The 18,686-nt window shown below is 50.4% G+C and overlaps 1 protein-coding gene across 7 annotated transcripts in view; it reads left to right on the top strand.

Annotated features, from left to right (window-relative positions):
• ANKRD16 (ankyrin repeat domain 16) overlaps positions 1–17,602 on the top strand; it is a 28,728-nt gene extending 11,126 nt beyond the window's left edge. For 2 of the 7 annotated variants that reach the window (XM_054052090.1, XM_009563382.2), the window contains exons 4-9: positions 1,425–1,467; positions 3,053–3,161; positions 5,616–5,777; positions 12,095–12,173; positions 14,331–14,531; positions 14,773–17,596. In XM_054052090.1, coding sequence (XP_053908065.1) covers positions 1,425–1,467; positions 3,053–3,161; positions 5,616–5,777; positions 12,095–12,173; positions 14,331–14,491 — 554 coding nt within the window. In that variant the 3' untranslated portion in view covers positions 14,492–14,531; positions 14,773–17,596. Of the gene's footprint in view, positions 1–1,424; positions 1,468–3,052; positions 3,162–5,615; positions 5,778–6,117; positions 6,768–6,812; positions 8,533–12,094; positions 12,174–14,330; positions 14,532–14,772 lie in introns of those variants that run through there. The other 5 variants (XR_008447452.1, XM_054052111.1, XM_054052082.1 and 2 more) reach the window with 5 other exon arrangements.
• The last annotated feature ends 1,084 nt before the right edge of the window (positions 17,603–18,686 follow it).

Raw genomic sequence — 18,686 nt, 5'->3', positions numbered from 1 at the left:
ATATGAGAGGTATGTTCCTGTTCCCTCATATGGGAATCTTAAACCACCTTTACCTCCAGTTTAATTTTAAACCAGACGATGCTGGAGGTGCCTGCTTGGTAAGTACCAATGCCAGCATCCCCACCATCATGTAGCCCCGCTGTTGAAGTGGGGGCACGGGCAAGGGGCCGGAGACAATGCTGGAGCTGCCAGGGGAAATCATGTCAAGAAGAACCGCTGTCTCGATGAGTTTACATCCCAAGGGTGTGGATATGAGCACATTACCCCGTGACCAGTCCAGCTGGCTTCCTGGCACAGTTATCCCTGGATAGATGATGGGTAATTTTCTCCCTAGGGGTTGATTCCTCAAGATTTGCTGCTTCTTATATCCGTAGCCTGCGGCAAGAAAGTGGGGGGGAGATGTAATTAGAGGAAGTGGAGTGCAACAGTGGATGTGAGCGCTGCAGCTTTCTTGCTGATAAAGGATGGAACTGTGTTGCTTGGGGTGATTTTTTTTCACAGAGCTTGGGTTTCTTTAAAGCCTCCATTCCAAAAATCCTTTTCACAGCATGGCTTTGCCTGTTTTTACATCAGCTTTGGTGATAAAGGGGCAGGGAGCAGAGGCAAATGGTCAGGATCAGGGAGGATGGGAACCTCTGGTTGGACTCTCAAAGAGCATCTATTGTGCAGCTGCTAAAGTTATTGCTGGTAACAAGCATTGCCAGGGGCCCTTCTTCCATCACCCAGAGTAAATCCTTGATGTCACAGCTTTGGGCTTGGGTTGATATTTTTTTTCCTTTAATTTATTTCATTTGTTTTGCAAAACGACCTGTGGAAAAGCCAGCTCAAAAGTCCTCAGGCCGCTGCGATAACGATGCATTTAAAATAAAAAGAGAGTGAATATTTCAGTGCCTGGTGCTCGAATCCTCCCCCACTGTTGTTGTTTTTCCCTCTGAGATGCTGTCTGGGTGAGGATGTTTCATTAGGATGATGAGATGGGAGTGATGCGTAGTCCTGGGTGGCTGAGGAGGGATGGAAATGCCATCCAGCTCTTCGCCGCCTCCCTGCTTTGTGCTCCTTTGGCTTCTCACAGATTTCACTTCAGGGATTAACAAATACTTGCAAGAAAAGATTTCTGTGTCAATTTAATTGTGGGTACAATCTCATGCGTGTGCTCTGCAGGTAGAGGCAAATGGTCCCTGGATGCTTGCCTTTTTCCTGTTTTATCTGGCAGTTTCCTATAGGATCAGGGGAAGGGAAGACTTGAGATCTGGAGACAATGTTTTAATTACAAAAGAAAAATCGAAAGCTTTAAATTTAAAGCCTCCCGAAACCCCTTCCTGCATCATGATTAAGCCAGCAGGGTCAGAAACCTGATTATGTTTCACTGTAGGCGGATGGTGACATGAAAGCATAAATTAACCCTGCACTTCTCTCTCTCACAGCAATGCACGGCTGTTTTGACGTTGTGGAGCTGCTCCTGGAGCGGTGAGCAGGCTTCTTCCCAGCTCTGCCTGCGCAGGCGAAGGCGCGCTCACCATCTCTGCCTCGCTGCTCTCCCTCACCTCTCATCCAGCACCAGACTCACTGCAGTTGCCCAGACGCAAAGGGCATTTATGCAGTTTGGGAAGCCCAGCTGCCCTGCATGCGATCATGAGGCTGTCTCTGTTTCTCCCATGTTTTTCACGGCCAGTTAAAGCCCTTTGAGACAAGGACACTTTCTCGATGGGCTCTGACTTCGCTATGACATAAGCCCCGCTTATGTAACTCGGCTCTTTTTCTGTGCTGATTCATTCCTGTTGCTCCTATGTGTCCGAGGCCACACAACAACGACAAAACAGCTTGCTGGCAGCTTGGGTCTGGGTGCAGCTCCTCTAGGCTGGGCTCAGCCTCCAAGCATTATTTTCAGGCTGCAGCTCTTAGGACACTGTTGTGAAATGGCTTTAAATCAGCTGATGCCCAGTCATCCTGACCCTGGTACCTTCCTGACCAACACTGTCTGCTGCCAGAGCTGGAGCAGCTTTCCCCAGGCACTGCAGCCGCTGGTAGCCGTGGTTCCCGTCCCAGCCGTGATAATTCCTGCCCATAAACTTGTGATATGAGCCAGACTTTCAATTTTAATTGAGTGAATTTAACCTGAGTGAGACCTGTGAGCTTTGATTTTGTATGTGGTGTTATTACACAAGGGTATGGCTTCCCCCCTGGCAGTGCACACCTTAAAATCATAGAAGGCCTTGGGTTGGAAGGGATCTTTACAGATGATCCAGTCTCCTGCCCTGCAGGAACAGGGAGATCTTTAGCTTGATAAAGTTGCTCAGAGCCCCATCCAATGCAATGTTGAATGTTTCCAGGGATGGAGCCTCCACTACCTCCCTTTGCAACCTGTGCTAGCTAGAATTTCTTCTCATGTCATCTAAATCTTCCTCCTTTCAATTTAAAGCCATTCCCCCTTGTCCTATCACTCGAGGCTCTTGCTAAAAGTCCCTCCCCAGCTTTCCTGGACCCCTTTTCACTACTGGAAAGCTGCTCTAACGTCTCCCTGCAGCCTTCTCTTATCCATGCTGAAAAACCCCAACTTCCTCAGCCTGTTCTTGTATGGGAGGTGCTCCAGCCCTCAGATAATTTTCGTGGCCTCCTCTGGATGTGTTCCAACAGATCCGTGTCCTTCCTGTGCTGAGGACTGCAGAGTTGGACACAGGGCTCCAGGTGAGGTCTCACCAGACCCAAGTAGAGAAGGAGAATCCTCTCTCTTGATCTGCTGGCCACAACATTCCACCTTACCTCTTGCAGAGATCCTCTGTTTGGACAGCAAGAGAAATATAAACAGTGCGTGGAGCCTTGGCTTTCCTCTATGTTGAACAACCTGCACCAGCTAAGCACCAGATCTCTGACCCAAAAACCCCAAGCCATAAAGCACCAAGAAAGGTTTCTGCATGGCCTACAAGCAGGCTTTATATCTGCCTTTTCTGATCCCATCTGCTGAGTCTTCTACCCCACCAAAGCAAAGCAACTGCTGCCATAAGGATGTCAGAGCTGGCAACAATTCTAACTTGTCTTTTGTCTTCTCTCCCAGGTGCCAATACAAACCTGACAGCAGAGACAAATGTGGAGTCACTCCCTTTATGGATGCTATCCAGAATGGACATGTCAACATTGCCCGGCTGCTCCTGGAAAAACACCAGGTAGGTGCCAAAAACCTTACCTTCCTCCTCCAGGACCTGACCTAGAACTGCCAGGACAAGCAATCCACACGTTCACTGAAACTAAATTGCAAAGAAGCGAATTTCCAAATTGTAAAGAAGCAAAATTCCCAAATTGTAAAGAAACAAACTGGAAAAGAAGGCAAATTTCCCCTGGAGATGAGCAAAATGAGCTGAAGAAGAACATGGATCTGTTGGAGTGAGTCCAGAGGGGGCCAAAAAGATGATCTGAGGGCATGTGCTGTATGATTGACAGGCTGAGAGAATTGGAGTTGTTCAGCCTGGAGGAGAGAAGGCTCCAGGGAGACCTTATAGCTGCCTTCTAGGACTTAAAGGGGCTACAGGAAAGATGAATACATACTTTTTAGCAAGGCCTGTTGCTCCTTGTCCTGTCACAATGGTTTTAAACTAAGGAATGGGAGATTTAGACTAGAAATAAGGAAGAAAATTCTTACAACAAGGGTGGTGAAACCGTGGCCCAGATTGTCCAGGGAGGTGGTAGAAGGCCCATCCCTGGAAATATTCAAGGTCAGGTTGGATGGGGCTCTGAGCAACCTGATCGAGTGGAAGATGTCCCTGCTCACTTGGACTGGACGACCTGTAGAGGTCCATTCGAACCCAAATCATTCTATGATTCTATGATTTTGCCAAGTAAGGCCACCAGGACTCAGCTTGCAGGGGGGATCTCATCCTGGGACAGGGACGTATCCCCATAGCTGGGACACAACACAGTGGTAGGAGAGGACAAGAGCTGCCCAGCGCTGTGGGGGCAATCATGTCAAAGCTAAGCCATGTGTTCGGGGCTCAGCGTTGGAGGCTCTTGTGGCAGCACTGAGGGTGGATAACATGGAGGCATCTGGGCAGCAGCTCATCTCTGGCCTCGAACTCTCATAGGATCACTAGGTTGGAAAAGACCTTTGAGATCATCAAGCCCAACTGTACCCATCCACTACTAAACCAGATCCCTAAGCACCTCATCTCCCTGTCTTTTAAACACCTCCAGGAATGGGGACTCAACCACCTCCCTGGGCAGCCTCTGCCAGGGCCTGAGAACCCTTTCAGTGAAGAAATTTATCCTGATGTCCAATCTGAACCAGCCTTGGTGCACGTTGAGGCCATTTCTTCTCATGCTATCACCTTTCACTTGGAAAAAGAGACCAACATCCACCTTGCTACAACCTCCTTTCAGGGAGTTGTAGAGAGCAATAAGGTGTCCCCTCAGCCTGCTTTTCTCCACACCTAAATAGCCCCAAGTCCCTCAGCTGCTCCCAGAATCCCTGTACTCCTGACCCTTCCCCAGCTCTGTTCCCCTTCTCCACATGTGCTCCAGCCTCTCAATGTCTTTCTTGGACTGAACCCAGCATTCAAGGTGTGACCTCCCAAGCGCCGAGTCCAGGGGGACGATCCCCTCCCTGCCTCTGCTGGGCGTACCATGGCTGATAAAAGCCAAGATGCTGTTGGCCTTCTTGGCCACCTGGGCCACTGCTGGCTCATGTTCAGCAGCTGTTGACCAGCACCCCCAGGTCCTTTTCTGCTGGGCAGCTTTCCAGCTGTGCTTCCCCAAGCCTGGAGCACTGCACAGGGTTGTTGTGACCAAGCTTCTTGTTGACTTTAGGAGACATTCTTGTGCTTGTCGCTCATCTGGCCTTAGAGGATAAAACCTGGTTGATTTAATTTCCTCATGGTGCCCTGGCTCACAGCCATGAAGCAGCACTGGGAGCACTAATGGCACTGTTGCTACCTTCTAGGTTTTATAAAACCATGAGTCAGGCCCACCAGGCTGCAAGAATGTGGGTTGTATCCCTGGAGATCAGTTGCACTGTGTTATTACTTTTGTTACCCTTCTTGGTCTTATGTCTTTGTGGTTCATGTGAGGAGACCCATAGAAGACAGTTTAAAAGGTCAACGACACACCTTTCTCCCTCTGCCTGTGTCGTAGTTCTTCTCCACCGGCACAAGGGTTGGAGATGGGTTGTTTCTTAGAATCATAGAATAGTTTGGGTTGGAAGGGACATAAAAGCCCGTCCAGTTCCAACCCTCTGCCATGGGCAGGGACACCTCCCACCAGACCAGGCTGCTCAAAGCTCCATCCAACCTGACCTTGAACACCTCCAGGGATGGGGGAGCCCAAACTTCCCTGGGTAACCTGTTCTTGCTGATTTAAAGATTTGAAACCCCTCATATCTGTTCCAGAAGATGAGAGGGGGTCTTCATTCTTTTTTTGGTCCCAGTTTTGCTTATCTCTTATCAATCTCAGCAGAGACCTGGCTCTGGTCTGCAGGCTGTGGTGCCACCAACTGCTGGTGACATCCCACGTGTTCATTGGCATCACTGTGGCCGTGGCAGACAGACATGATTCTGCTCAGGTCGATGATTGTCCATGAAAGTTTGGCCAGGCTGTTCATTGCTTTCCCTTTCCCTTCTCCCCCATTCCAGGCCTGTCCTACAGCCGTGGATGCACTGGGAGCTCAGCCTGTGCACCGGGCAGCCATCACAGCCCAGGATGAAGCCATCCAGTTCCTTGTTTCTGAGCTGGGTATTGATGTAAATGAGAGAACGACGACCCTCCAGCTTACAGCGCTACACTATGCAGCCAAGGTTTGTCCCTGTTCGTAGGCTTCCTCTGCAAAGTCTTTGCCAGTTGATGTCCTACAGGCAGGCATCTGAAACGGGCAGGTTTAGATGTTTGCCTTGGGTGGAGGATGATGGGGAAGAGCGGCTGGAAAGCTACCCAGTGGGAAAGGACCTGGGTCTGCTGGTTAGTAGCGGCTGCACACAAGCCAGCAGTGGCCCAGGTGGCCAAGAAGGCCAACAGCATCCTGGCTGGATCAGCCGTGGTGTGGCCAGCAGGAGCAGGGAAGGGATGGTCCCCCTGGACTCAGCGCTGGGGAGGCCACACCTTGAATCCTGGGTTCAGTTTTGGGCCCCTCACTCCTAGAAAGACCTTGAGAGGCTGGAGCACATCTGGACAAGAGGAACGGAGCTTGAGAAGGGTCTGGAGCCCAGGGATTCTGGGAGCAGCTGAGGGACCTGGGGCTGTTTATTCTGGAGAAGAAGAGGCCTCATCGCTGTCCCCAGCTCCTGGAAAGGAGGTTATGGTGAGGTAGGTGTTGGTCTCTTGTCCCAAGTAACAACAGACAAGAGGAAATGGCCTGAAGTTGTGCCAGGAGAGGTTTAGATTGGATATTGGGGAAAAAAAAATCTTTACTGAAAGACTGGTGAAGCATTGGAAGGGGCTGCCCAGGGCAGTGGTGGAGTCCCCATCCCTGGAGGGGTTCAAAAAGCTTGTGGCTGTGGCACTTCATGACATGGTTTATTACGCTGGGCTGACGGTTAGACTGGATGATCTTAGAGGTCTTTTCCAACTTTAATGGTGATGTGATTTACATTCCTCATCCCCTGTCACTGTCTGTCTGCTCCTGACCAGTCCCAATGAGTTTAAGACCCTCATAAAGGGTGTTCAGCTGTCCAGAGAGTGGTGGTGGATATAAGGGTTCCTGGTATGTTCCCCACCCTTCTGCCCAGGCCACTGACTGAGCTGTGGGTGATTAAACCCTCCTGCCTGGCACATGGCTGTAGGAGGAGGTGGGAGATAATGAAGCTCAACTCATTTGCCACTCTTCCAATTGACAGTGCTCAACATGAGCCAGCAACGTGCGCTTGCAGCCCAGAAAGCCAACTGGATCCTGGGCTGCATCCAAAGCAGTGGGACCAGCAGAGCAAAGGAGAGGATTCTTTCTTGTGACACCTCACCTGAAGTCCTGCATTCAGTTCTGGAGTCCTCTGCACAGGAAGGACATGGAGCTATTGGAGCAAGTCCAGAGGAGGCCACAAAAGTGATCCCAGGGCTGGAGTACCTCCCATACAAGGAGAGGCTGAGAGAGTTGAGGTTGTTCAGCCTGGAGAAGAGAAGCCTCCAGGGGGACCATAGAGCAGCTTCCAGTACCTGAAGGGTCTCTAGGAAAGCTGGGGAGGGGCTCTTGATCAGGAAGTGCAGAGATAGGACCAGAGAGAATGATTTGAAGCTGAAAGAGGGGAGGTTGAGATGAAATCTTGGGAAGAAATGTTTTTCTATGAGGGTGGGGAGGCCCTGGCCCAGGTTGGCCAGAGAAGTCGTGGCTACCCCAACCCTGGAAGTGTTCAAGGCTAGGCTGGATGGGGCTTTGAGCAACCTGATGTAGTGGGAGGTGTCCATGCCCATGGCAGGAGGTGGAATTGGATGGGCTTTAAGGTCCCTTCCAACCCAAATTATTCCATGATTCTATGGATAGAGCTTGACCCACCCCTCTGATGAGCGTTACTCTGCCATCTGCTGCCTTTGGACCCATGTGCAACACCTGGGGTGATTCCACCCTGCTGGTTTTTTTGGGAGCTGTAGTTGCCAGCAGTTCATGAGCTGTGATGGTTGTTGACCAGAGTCTTCTCGCTCTCTTGGCTGAGAAGACTTGGCTGAAATGCTGCTCAGATTTCTTTTTCTGCTTTTCTTCAGCCCTGGACTGAGAATGGCTGATGTGCTGTGAAACAGCAACTATTTTTTGTCCTGCCCATGGCCAGACATGAGAAAGGAGAGGTGGAAAGGTGGAGGGAGCTCGTGGGTGCTTATCTGTGTCCTTCACAGGAGAGCTGTTTTGAATTCCAGGCAGTGAGCATCGTTGGAGCTTTCTCCTCCTCCCATCTCACGCCTGTGCTGGAAGTAGCACCTGGTGGGCTTTGAGTCTTGCAACACTCCCTGGGAGCACAGAGCAGATCCCAAAAGCCTCATTGTTGGCCAGGATCCCTCCTGGGACCCTGTTGCCTCCCTTCCTCTTGATGCTGTTGCACCACAGCATACTGGCAGCTGGTGGCAAGAAAAGGTCCCTGCTGAGATCTCTGCTCAGATCCCTACGCTGATCAGGCTGATGGACTGGAGAATCTTAGAGGCCTTTTCCAACCTTAGTGATTTGGTGTCTCAAGGATCTGACAGCTGTGTGGACACCACTCAGAGCTTTGTCTAGACTTGTAGCAGGAGCAAAGCAGCATCCCAGCTCCCTGCTCTTACAAAAGCATCAATGACTCTTACTGGGAGCGCTGGCAACAGTTCTACTCCAGCAAGACCCAGCCGTGGCATTTGCCAGCTCCCACAAAAGAGGCCTTTCTCCCACCTTCCCTTCCTCATGCTCCAAGAAACCACGTTGAAAGCCCTTTGGTTGCCAAGGGTACGTTTAACAGCAAGGCTGTCGGGGAATATAATGTGCCTTGGAGAAGATCCCAGCTCCGTCTTGGCGAGCGGCTGATTGGGGAGCAATTTGATGGGTTTCTCTTCCTTCCCAAGGCTCAGTGTCACTTCATATTTACAGCATCATTTGTTCGGCTGGTGGGTTTTTTTTCTTCTTTTCTTATTCCTTTGCATTTATAAATATGTGAAAATCAAATTACACTTACAACTCAATTTGCTGCCAAGGCTGTGGCAGTGAAAACTGTTCCTGGCTTGATGTCTGCATGCAGAGGGAGACGGAAGCCTCAAGTAGGGAGGAAGATGCTCCTGAGCCATATGATCATGGAGGGAAAAGAGTGGGCGGTGGGGATAAAAATAAGGGCCTGCCATTCTCATGCCGCACAACAAAGACTTAATTCATTGCCTTGAAGAAGTAATTACAAAATCAGTCATGTTATTTAGGGAGAGAGGGTTTATTTACGGAGAAGCTTGTGCAGAGAGGAGGGAGGTGGGGGCTGGATCGCACAGTCGGTCGTGGCGGTGCATAAGCATGGTGTTTGCATCGTCTCACTGAGCATTACAAATACAGGAGTGATCCTTTAGGAAATGACAGGGCCCAACAGTACCAGAGGGAGATGCGCAACAATCGACATCAGCAACAAGTTCTGCTCTCTAAGTTGAACTACAGCTCAGTGGGAGCAACTCCAGATTCCCATGGAACATGAAGTGGGAAAATACCAGGCTTTTTGCTGACACTTAAAATCACAGAATCATAGAATGGTTTGGGTAGGAAGAAACCTTAAAGCCCATCCAGTTCCAACCCCCTGCCATGGGCAGGGACACCTTCCACTGGATCAGGCTGCTCAAGGCCCCATCCAACGTGGCCTTGAACACCTCCAGGAATGGGGCAGCCACAACTTCTCTGAGCAACCCAGGCCAGTGCCTCCCCACCCTCATCAGGAAGAATTGCTTCCTAATGTCTAATCTAAAGCTTCCCCATTCCAATCTAAAGCCATTCCCCCTCGTCCTATCCGTGCACTCCCTGATAAAAAGTCCCTCCCCAGCTTTCCTGGAGCCCCTTCAGGTACTGGAAGCTGCTCTAAGGTCTCCCTGGATCCTTCTCTTCTCCAGGCTGAACAACCTCAATACTCTCAGCCTGTCCTCACAGCAGAAATGCTCCAGCCCTCAGATCATTCCCATGGCCTCCTCTGGACCCTTTCCAACAGTTGCAAATCTTTCTTGTTTTGGGGATTCTAAAGCTGAACACAGGATTCCAGGTGAGGTCTCGCAACAGCAGTGTAGAAGGGGAGAATCCGCTCCCTCGCCCTGCTGGCCACACTTCTTTGGATGCAAACCAGGACACGGTTGGCCTTCTGGGCTGTGAGTGCGCATTGCTGGTTCATGTCAAGCTTCTTCTCACTCAATGCCCCAGGTCCTTCTCTGGAAGGCTGATGTCAATCGTGTCATCCCCCATCCTGTATTGAAATAGTCCTTTATACAAATAACCAGGTGCCAATTGTGGGAGGGAAGTCAAGGGCTGAGGCCAACAGAATGGGCTTCAACAGGCTGAGTACTCGGTACTGCACTTTGGTCGCAACCTCATGCAAAGGTTCCAGGCTTGGGTAAGAGCAGCTTGAAAGCTGCCTGGTGGACAAGGACCTGGAGTTGCTGGTCAACAGCAGCTCAACATGAGCCAGCAGTCACCCAGGAGGCCAAGAAGGCCAACAGCATCCTGGCTTGGATCAGCCATGGGGTGACCAGCAGGAGCAGGGAAGGGATTGTCCCCTTGGACTCGGATCTGGGGAGGCTGCTCCTCAAATCCTGTGATCAGTTTTGGATGCTTCAGTACAAGAAAGACCTTGAGGGGCTGGAGCGTGTCCAGAGAAGAGAATGGAGCTGAGGAAGGGTCAGGAGTACAGGAATTCTGGGAGTGTCTGAGGGAACTTGAGCCGTTTATAATGGAGAAGAGTAGGCTGAGGGGGGACCTCATCATTCTCTGCAGCTCCTGGAAAGGAGCCTGGAGCCAGGTGGGTATTGGTTTCTACTCACAAGTAACAAGAGACAGAATGAGACAAAATGGCCTCAAGTTGCTCCAAGGCATGTTTAGGTTGGATATTGGGAAAAAATTCTTTACTTGAAGAATGGGGAAGCACTGGCAGAGGCTGCCCACGGCAGTGGTAGAGTCTCCATCCCTGGAGGTGTGCAAAAACCATGTGGCCGTGGCACTTTGGGACATGGTTTGGTAGGCACGGTTGTGTTGGGCTGCCTGGTGGACTGGATGATCTTTTCCAACCTTACTAATTCTGTGATTCTAGGATCCAACAGCTCTGTGGACAGCTGAAGCAATTTAATTGAGTTACTTGTTTGTAGGCAAGGAACACAGAGGAAAAGGCAAGATTGGCTGACAAATTAGTGCACCAATTTGCTATTAAGAAACATCTTTAGGTTGTGTCACTGAGTCGTAACTCACAGGATGTTTGTGCAGTAATTCCTCTGCAGCTGCTGGCGAAGGCAAATGCTGTGCTGGCAGAGTCCTCCAGACTCCTCACAGCTCAGGGTCCGATTGTGCAAGCTGGACCTGTTCACCATGATCAGGAAGATCCTGTGGGATCTACAGGTGTCTGAAAGGAAGAAAACAGGAAGAAATATTAGAGAGAAATGATTTCCTGTGAGAGTGGTGAGGCACTGGCACAGGCTGCCCAGAGAAGTTGTGGCTGCCCCATCCCTGGAGGTGTTCAAGGCCAGGTTGGATGGGGCTTTGAGCAGCCTGATCCAGTGGGAGGTGTCCCCGGATGGAACTGGATACGCTTTGAGGTCCTTTCCAACCCAAACCATTCTGTGAGTCTAAAAGCAAGCATGGATTTAAGCCCTATTGGTTTTAATTGAACACTTTTGATTGTAAAACCTTGTGTTTCATATTTGCAGACATAATTATGCTCCTGGCATGCCTTTTACTGCCTCTTTCACACCCAGGGTCTAAATTGCTGCCAGGGATGTGCAGGCACGCTGACCGAGGGCCAAATTCTGACTCCTCTCATGGGCTGCCAGCAGCGGGGGTCGGAGAAGATGCCCAGGGGCATCTCTGAGTGATTCCTGTAGGATAATGGCAGTGTGTCTGGGTGATCGCTGGCTAATGGACCCAATCTGCACTGCCACAGGCAGCCAACACTGATTTCCAGCTGCTGGAAGGTCCTCTGGAGCCTGGAGCAGCTCCTGGTAGCTCTGGATTTGACCGTGACAGAGTGGATCTGCCTCGGTGCCCTTCCAGGTGCTGTATGCCGGTAGAACAGATCGCTTGCAGCCTCCTTTTCTTTCCAGACCTTATCACTGTCTACAACTCCCTGAAAGGAGGTTGTAGCGAGGTGAGTGTTGGTCTCTTCTCCCAAGTGACAGGTGATAGGATGAGAGGAAGGGACCTCAAGGTGCACCAGGACAGGTTCAGATTGGACATCAGGAATGATTCCTTCACCAAAAGGAACTCTTTCACCTTCACAGGAGGCTGCCCAGGGAGGTGGTGGAGTCTCCATCTGTGGAGGTGTTTAAAAGACAGGGAGGTGAAGTGTTCAGGGATCTGGTTTAGTGGTGGACAGGTACAATCGGACTTTATGATCTCAAAGGTCTTTTCCAAGCAAGCAATTCTATTATTCTAAATGCAAAGGTGAGAAATTGTGCAAAGCTGGTTCTGAGTAAGTAACCCATGTCCCTGTGCTCACCACTGCAGGAAGGACATGTGCACACCATCCAGACGCTGCTGGCCCTCGGCGCCGATGTCCATGCGAAGGATGGGAAGAGCCGTTCTGGTAAGGCTGCCAAGCTATGCTGAGTGTGGACTACATCCAAAGAAGCGTGGCCATTGGGGTGAGGGAGGGGATTCTGCCACTCTGCTCTGCTCTCATGAGACCCCACCTGGAGTTCTCTGTCCAGTTCTGGAATCTCCAACACAAGAAGGATATGGAAATTTTGGAACAGGTCCAGAGGAGGCCATGAAGATGATGTGAGGGCTAGTGCACCTCTGCTATGAGGACAGGCTGAAAGAGTTGGGATTGTTCAGCCTGGAGAAGAGAAGGCTCCAGGAAGACCTTAGAGCAGCTTCCAGTACCTGAAGGGGCTGCAGGAAAGCCGGGGAGGGACGTTTTCCAAGGACTGGAGCGATAGGACAAGGAGTAATTTCTTTAAATTGGAAGGGGGAAGCTTTAGATTAGAGATTAGGAAGAAATTCTTCCTGATGAGGGTGGTGAGGCCCTGGCCCAGTTTGCCCACAGAAGTTGTGGCTGCCCCATCCCTGGAGGTGTTCAAGGATAGGTTGGATGGAGCTTTGAGCAACCTGGTCCAGTGGGAGATGTCCCTGCCCATGGCAGGGGTTTGGAACTGGATGATGTTTAAGGTCCATTCCAACCCAAACTATCCTATGATACCATGGCAACGAGAATGTGTTTTAGTAAGAGGAGCCCAACCTCCAGAGCTGCCTGCGCTGCGGCTGCTCAGCAGAGCGTGGAACACGACGCCAGATGCACGTATGCAAATGACTCTTGGAGCAGCACAATGTGCAAGCTCTTTTCATTCACTGGCTCCCTTCCTGCTGGACTTTCTGGTCTCTAATGGCGTGGTTGAGCCTGCACTGGAGCCTTTCCCTTTGGGGAAGAACAGAGATGCTAATTGGCGTTTCTCTTTACTCAGCTGCTTATTTTGCATGAAACTCAGGAGCTTAACATCTTCGATGCCACCCCCTCGCCATCAAATTTGGTTGAAATGAGCCAATTCGAAACGGTTGGGGTGGGCAGACGAATACGATGATTACACAACCTCTTATGCTTCGATTCCTTAGCAAACTGCCTTGGAATGGCATATGAGAGAGCTTGAACATAAATATAGTCACTATAGTAATAGCAGTGAGTTGACATTCCCAGCGTGAAAGTGTGAGGCAACTCTTCCATCAGCATCTCTCTCATACAAAATAAAGTATCTATAAATGGTTTCAGCCACTGCCAAAATTGGCAACTTCCCCAGTCTTCAAGTTTGCATAATAACACGCTTCAGTGGTGAGTGTGAACAGTCTTGTACCTCTCAGTCTTGCCCTCCACCCCCTTGGTGATGAAATTCAAGCTCTACTGAACTTGTCCCAACATGGGAGGGACATTTGTGGTGGCTGCACTGTTCGTGGGCACCTTTGCTGCATTAGTGTCAGTGCATCCTAGGGGCTTCTTGCTCCCACTCTGCTCCTGTCTGGATTATCCATGGGGATCTGCCCTTCTATTCCTCTCTGTGACACCTTATCTGGAGTACATTATCCAGTTCCAATCCCCCTGCGATGGGCAGGGACACCTCCCACTGGATCAGGCTGCCCAAGGCCCCATCCGGCCTGGCCTTGAACACCTGCAGGGATGGGGCAACAACACCTTCCCTGGGCAACCTGTCCCACTGCCTCACCGCTCTCATAATGAAGAAATTCCTCCTTATGTCTAGTCTAAATTTGCCCCTCTCCGATTGCCTCTCGTCCTATCACTCCAAGCCTTTGTGAACAGTCCCTCCCCAGCTTTCTTGTTGCCATTTCAGGTACTGGAAGGTCGCTAAAAGGTCTCCTCAGAGCCTTCTCTTCTCCAGGCTGAACAAGCCCAACTCTCTCAGCCTGTCCTCATAGCAGAGGTGCTCCAGCCCTCTGATTATCTTTGTGGCCTCCTCTGGACACGTTCCAACAGCTCCATCTCCTTCTTATGTTTAGGATTACAGAATTGGACACAATACTCCAGAGAAGGTCTCACAAGAGATGGATAGAGGGGCAGAATCCCCTCCCTCGCCCTGCTGGCCACGCTTCTTTTGATGCAGCCCAGGACACAGTTGGCCGCTTGGGCTGCAAGTGCACATTGCCGGCTCATATCGAGCTTCTCATCGACCAGCACCCCCAGTCGATCGTGCTGGGCCATCTCAGCTCCTGTCTTGACTTCTTATCTCCCCCACAGCCTTGCACATGGCATGCGCTGGGCAGCAGGCAGACGCCGCACGGATCCTGCTCAGTGTCGGGCTGCAGGACACTCCGGATGGCACAGGCGTGTTGGCATGGCAGCTCGCAAGGAAGCCAGATGTCATCCAGGTCCTCCAGGAAATGAATGTCAGCACGTGAGACAAAATGGAAGAAGAGAAGTGTGCTTCAGTTCAGCGTGGTACGTTAGTTATCACTTGATAACTACAGATATAGTCAAACACCTGTTTAAAATGATGAAATTTTGCCCCAAGGACTGAGTAGAGAAACCAAGCTTCACACTTGGGAAATATGTGTAGGAGGAAACATATTTTAAAGAGAATTATCTCATGAAATAATGGACATAATGAGTCTGGGCTCTCACCTTCCTGACCTCATCCTTGTAAATTCATGGCTACTTTTCTTTCACTTCCAAATTTCAGGGCTGAACTCCACCTCTTTGTGCGCAGCACATCCAAACAGCTGAGGCCACAGCTCGCTGAAGGGTAACCATCCAAGGAAAAGCACTGCTAGATGACCTCTGGGGACCTGTGTGGCTTGAACCCGCTGGAGCGTGCCTAGCTCTCACTGGGATGCTTCCATCAGGACATCCTGCAGGAGAAGATGCACGTGGATCCTTCATTTTTATAACCCTTAATGAGGTCTCTGTTAATCTCTTAAACTGCTTTAAGTGGCCCCTCTTTTGGTAGCCCCTGAGAGGGGCTGAGTATGGTGCAGTTTAAGTGAGTCCTTGGTGACTCTTCCTTTGTCAGGTTTGAGCTGCAGAGAACCTGCACAGGGACTTTCAGGCTGCATCAACTTCTTCCATCTTTTTTGTGGCCCAAGCCTGATCCCAAAGCCTGCCAAAATCAATACAAAGGTCTCTGCCTTGCAGTGACATCAAGAGTCTTTGAATCAGGCTCAAAAAGAGGTGTTTGCTGTTCCAGACTTGCTTGGTGTCTCTCACCATCAAGGAACTTGAAAACAAATCCTGCTCTTTGAAGTGTACAGGGAAATAATTTAATATTTAATGTAGCCAATAACTCTCCAACAGCCTGGAATACATGTAAAGGTCCAGAGGGACCTGGACAGGCTGGATCCATGGGCCGAGGCCAATTGTGTGAAGTTCAACAAGGCCAAGTCGTGCACTTGGGTCACAACAACCCCATATAATGCTACGGGTTTGTAGATGAATGGCTGGAAAACTGCCTGTAGAAGAAGGACCTGGGGGTGTTGATTGATAGTCAGCTGAACATGAGCCAGCAGTGGCCCAAGTGGCCAAGAAGGCTAATGGCATCTTGGCTTGGATCAGCCATATTGTGGCCAGCAGGTACAGGGGTGTGATTGTGCCCCTGGACTCAGCATTGGTGAGGCCACATCTTGAATCCTGGGTTCAGTTTTGGGCCCCTCACTATAAGAAATGCAGCCCTGCTCACAGCAACCTAGTAAATCAGAATCATAGAATGGTTTGGGTTGGAAGGGACCATGAAGGTCATCCAGTCCAACCACCCTGCTGTGAGCAGGGACATCAACTCGATCAGGTTGCACAGAGCCCCACCCAACCTAACCTTGAATGTTTCCAGGGATGGGGCATCTACCACCTCTCTGACTTTACACCCTTAGTGTAAAGTATTTCTTCCTAAGATCTAATCTAAACTTCTCTTTTAGATTAAAACCACTGACACAGGTTGTGAGAGAAGTCATGGCTGCCCCATCCCTGAAGGTGTTCAAGGCCAGGTTGGATGGAGCTTTGAGCAACCAGTGAGAGGTGTCCCTGCCCATGGCAGAGGGTTGAGACTGGATGGGCTTTGAGGTCCCTTCCCACCCAAACTATTCTATGATTCTATGATATTTTTCCTTATCTAAGTGTGGACAAGTTTGGTGTCAGGCACAGAACCCAGCCGTTTTCATAAAGAGCAGGAAAAATACAGAGCAGCCTTCATTCAAGGCTGCCAGGTCCAGTACCCCAGGGCCATGGAGACATGTTCGTCTCTTCAGGTTTTGCTCCTCCAAAAATTATAGCCATTTAAAAGGAGCTGCTCTAATGCCCATCCAAGCCACCACTCCCTCTACTCCACACTGGTGCGGCCCCACCTTGAGTATTGTGTTCAGTTTGGGGTGCTGCAGGATTAAAAGGATTTAAAGGTACTGGACAGTGGCCAGAGGAGGCCATGAAGTTGGTCGAGGGTCTAGAGGGGAAGTCATATGAGGACCAGCTGAAGTCACTTCGTCTGGTCACCCTGGCGGAGTCAGTGGACCTCATTGCAGTTTACTTCTTCCTCACAAGAAGAGGAGGAGGAGCAGGTGTTGATCTCCTCTCTCTGTTGACCAATGATAGGACCTGAGGGAATGGCAGTAAGATGCTCCAGGGGAGGGTTAGGTTGGACATTAGGAAAAGGTTCTTCACCCAGAGGGTGGTGGAACACTGGAAGAGCTCCCCAGGGAAGCAGTCACGGCCCCAAGCCTGACAGTATTCCATAAGCATTTGGCCAAATCTCTGAGCCACATGGTGTGAATGTTGGGGTTGTCCTGTGCAGGGCCAGGAATTGGACTTGATGATCCTTGTGGGGCCCTTCCAACTCAGGTCATTCTGTGCTTTTGGCCATGTGATGGAGCTTTGCCTGGTTCTCCATTGGCCCTGGCACACTCCCCTCCATGTTGTGCGTCCTGGTGGATGACAGGGATGCAACTGTGTGACCAAATTAAGATGCCTTTAAGCCCTGTGCGTGTCTAATCCACACCATCCGCCCCGAGGCACGTAAGCAGCTTTGCCATAAGTTTTCCCTCCCTGATTTGCTCTTCTTCCCCTGAATGCAGATCCACAGGGCGTTAAAACCAGAGGGAAGGTTGGAAATTCCTGCCTTGCTTCAAGGAAGCAGTGGGCGGTGGAGATGGGGTAGCGGCAAGGATGAAAAAAACCCTCTTAAATGCAAAAAAAGGTCAAATCTTCCCCAAAAAATCTCTGGCCCCATTGTGTCAGTGCTGATCTGAAGTTTTGCCACAGATGAGGGGATTTCCTGCACCCAGAATGAGAAGAAATGCTAATCTTCCCGTGTTTTGGGGTGAAAAGAGGGAAATGTGAATGGTGCTGTGCATGAGAAGTGAAACCTTGCGTTTGGGAAGCAGAAATACACCGTAATTAGCATAGTTTCTTGTTATAATTAACAAAGCACTTCCATGTGGTCTGTGGGATGCGGTGGGAAAACACTAGCCTTGTGGCAGAGGGTGCTGGATAGTGTTATGGTGGAGCTCTGTGCCACGCTTCAGGATGCTGATGGTGTTGAAGCCAGGGGCTGTGTCTTTGCACACGCGTGTGCCCTTGCACAAGCATAGAATCATAGAGTGGTTCAGGTTGGAAGGAAGCCGAAAGCCTATCCAGTTCCAACGCCCTGCCATGGGCAGGGACACCTCCCACTGGATCAGGTTGCTCAAAGCTCCATCCAACCTGGCCTTGAACATCTCCAGGTATGGAGCAGCCACAACTTCTTTGGGCAACCTGTTCTAGTGCCTCACCACCATCACAAGAAAATGTTTCTTCCCAATATATCACCTCGATCTTCCCTCTTCCAGCTTAAAACCATTCCCCCACATCCTTTCCCTGCACTCCCTGATCAAGAGTCCCTCTCCAGCTTTCCTGGAGCCCTTTCAGGTACTGGAAGCTACTCTAAGGGGGGTGATAGGATGAGGGGGGATGGCTTTAAATTGAAAGGGGGAAGATATAGATTAGACATCAGGAAGAAATTCTTAACAGTGAGGGTGGTGAGGCTCTGGCCCAGGTTGCCCAAGGAAGTTCTGGATGCCTCCACCCTGAAGGTGTTCAAGGCCAGGTTGGATGGGGCTTTGAGCAACCTGGTCTGGTGGAAAGTGTCCCTGTCCATGGCAGATGGTTGGAACTGGGTGGGCTTTAAGGTCCCTTCCAACAGAAACCATTCTATGATTCTATGAACACCGTGCATTTTAGGATTGGGAACAGCCAGGCTGCCACAGGAGCTCTGGTTTCCATTCACTTGCTTTTTTTCTCAAGCTGCTCCCATTTTGGTGTCTCAGAACCCATTTTGGCAGTCACTGTGCCTGTTATTGCAGTCTATGCCCATTTTTTGGGGGGGGGTCTTTGCTGGTTTTGAGGTCTCTGTGCCTGGTTTTAGTGTCTCTGCACCCTTTTTGAGGATCTCCGGACTTATTACAACTACCTGAAAGGAGGTCGTGGAGAGGAGGGAGCTCGCCTCTTCTCCCAAGTGACTGAGGACAGGACAAGGGGGAATGGCCTGAAGCTCCACCAGGGAAGGTTCAGGCTGGATATCAGAAAAAAATTCTTCACAGAAAGAGTCATTGGGTACTGGAACAGCTGCCCAGGGAG

The sequence above is a fragment of the Cuculus canorus genome, chromosome 1 (assembly GCF_017976375.1).
Source record: "Cuculus canorus isolate bCucCan1 chromosome 1, bCucCan1.pri, whole genome shotgun sequence".
NCBI lineage: Eukaryota > Metazoa > Chordata > Aves > Cuculiformes > Cuculidae > Cuculus > Cuculus canorus.
Note: the sequence above shows the minus strand (reverse complement) of the source record. Positions and strands in the feature narration are given on the sequence as shown.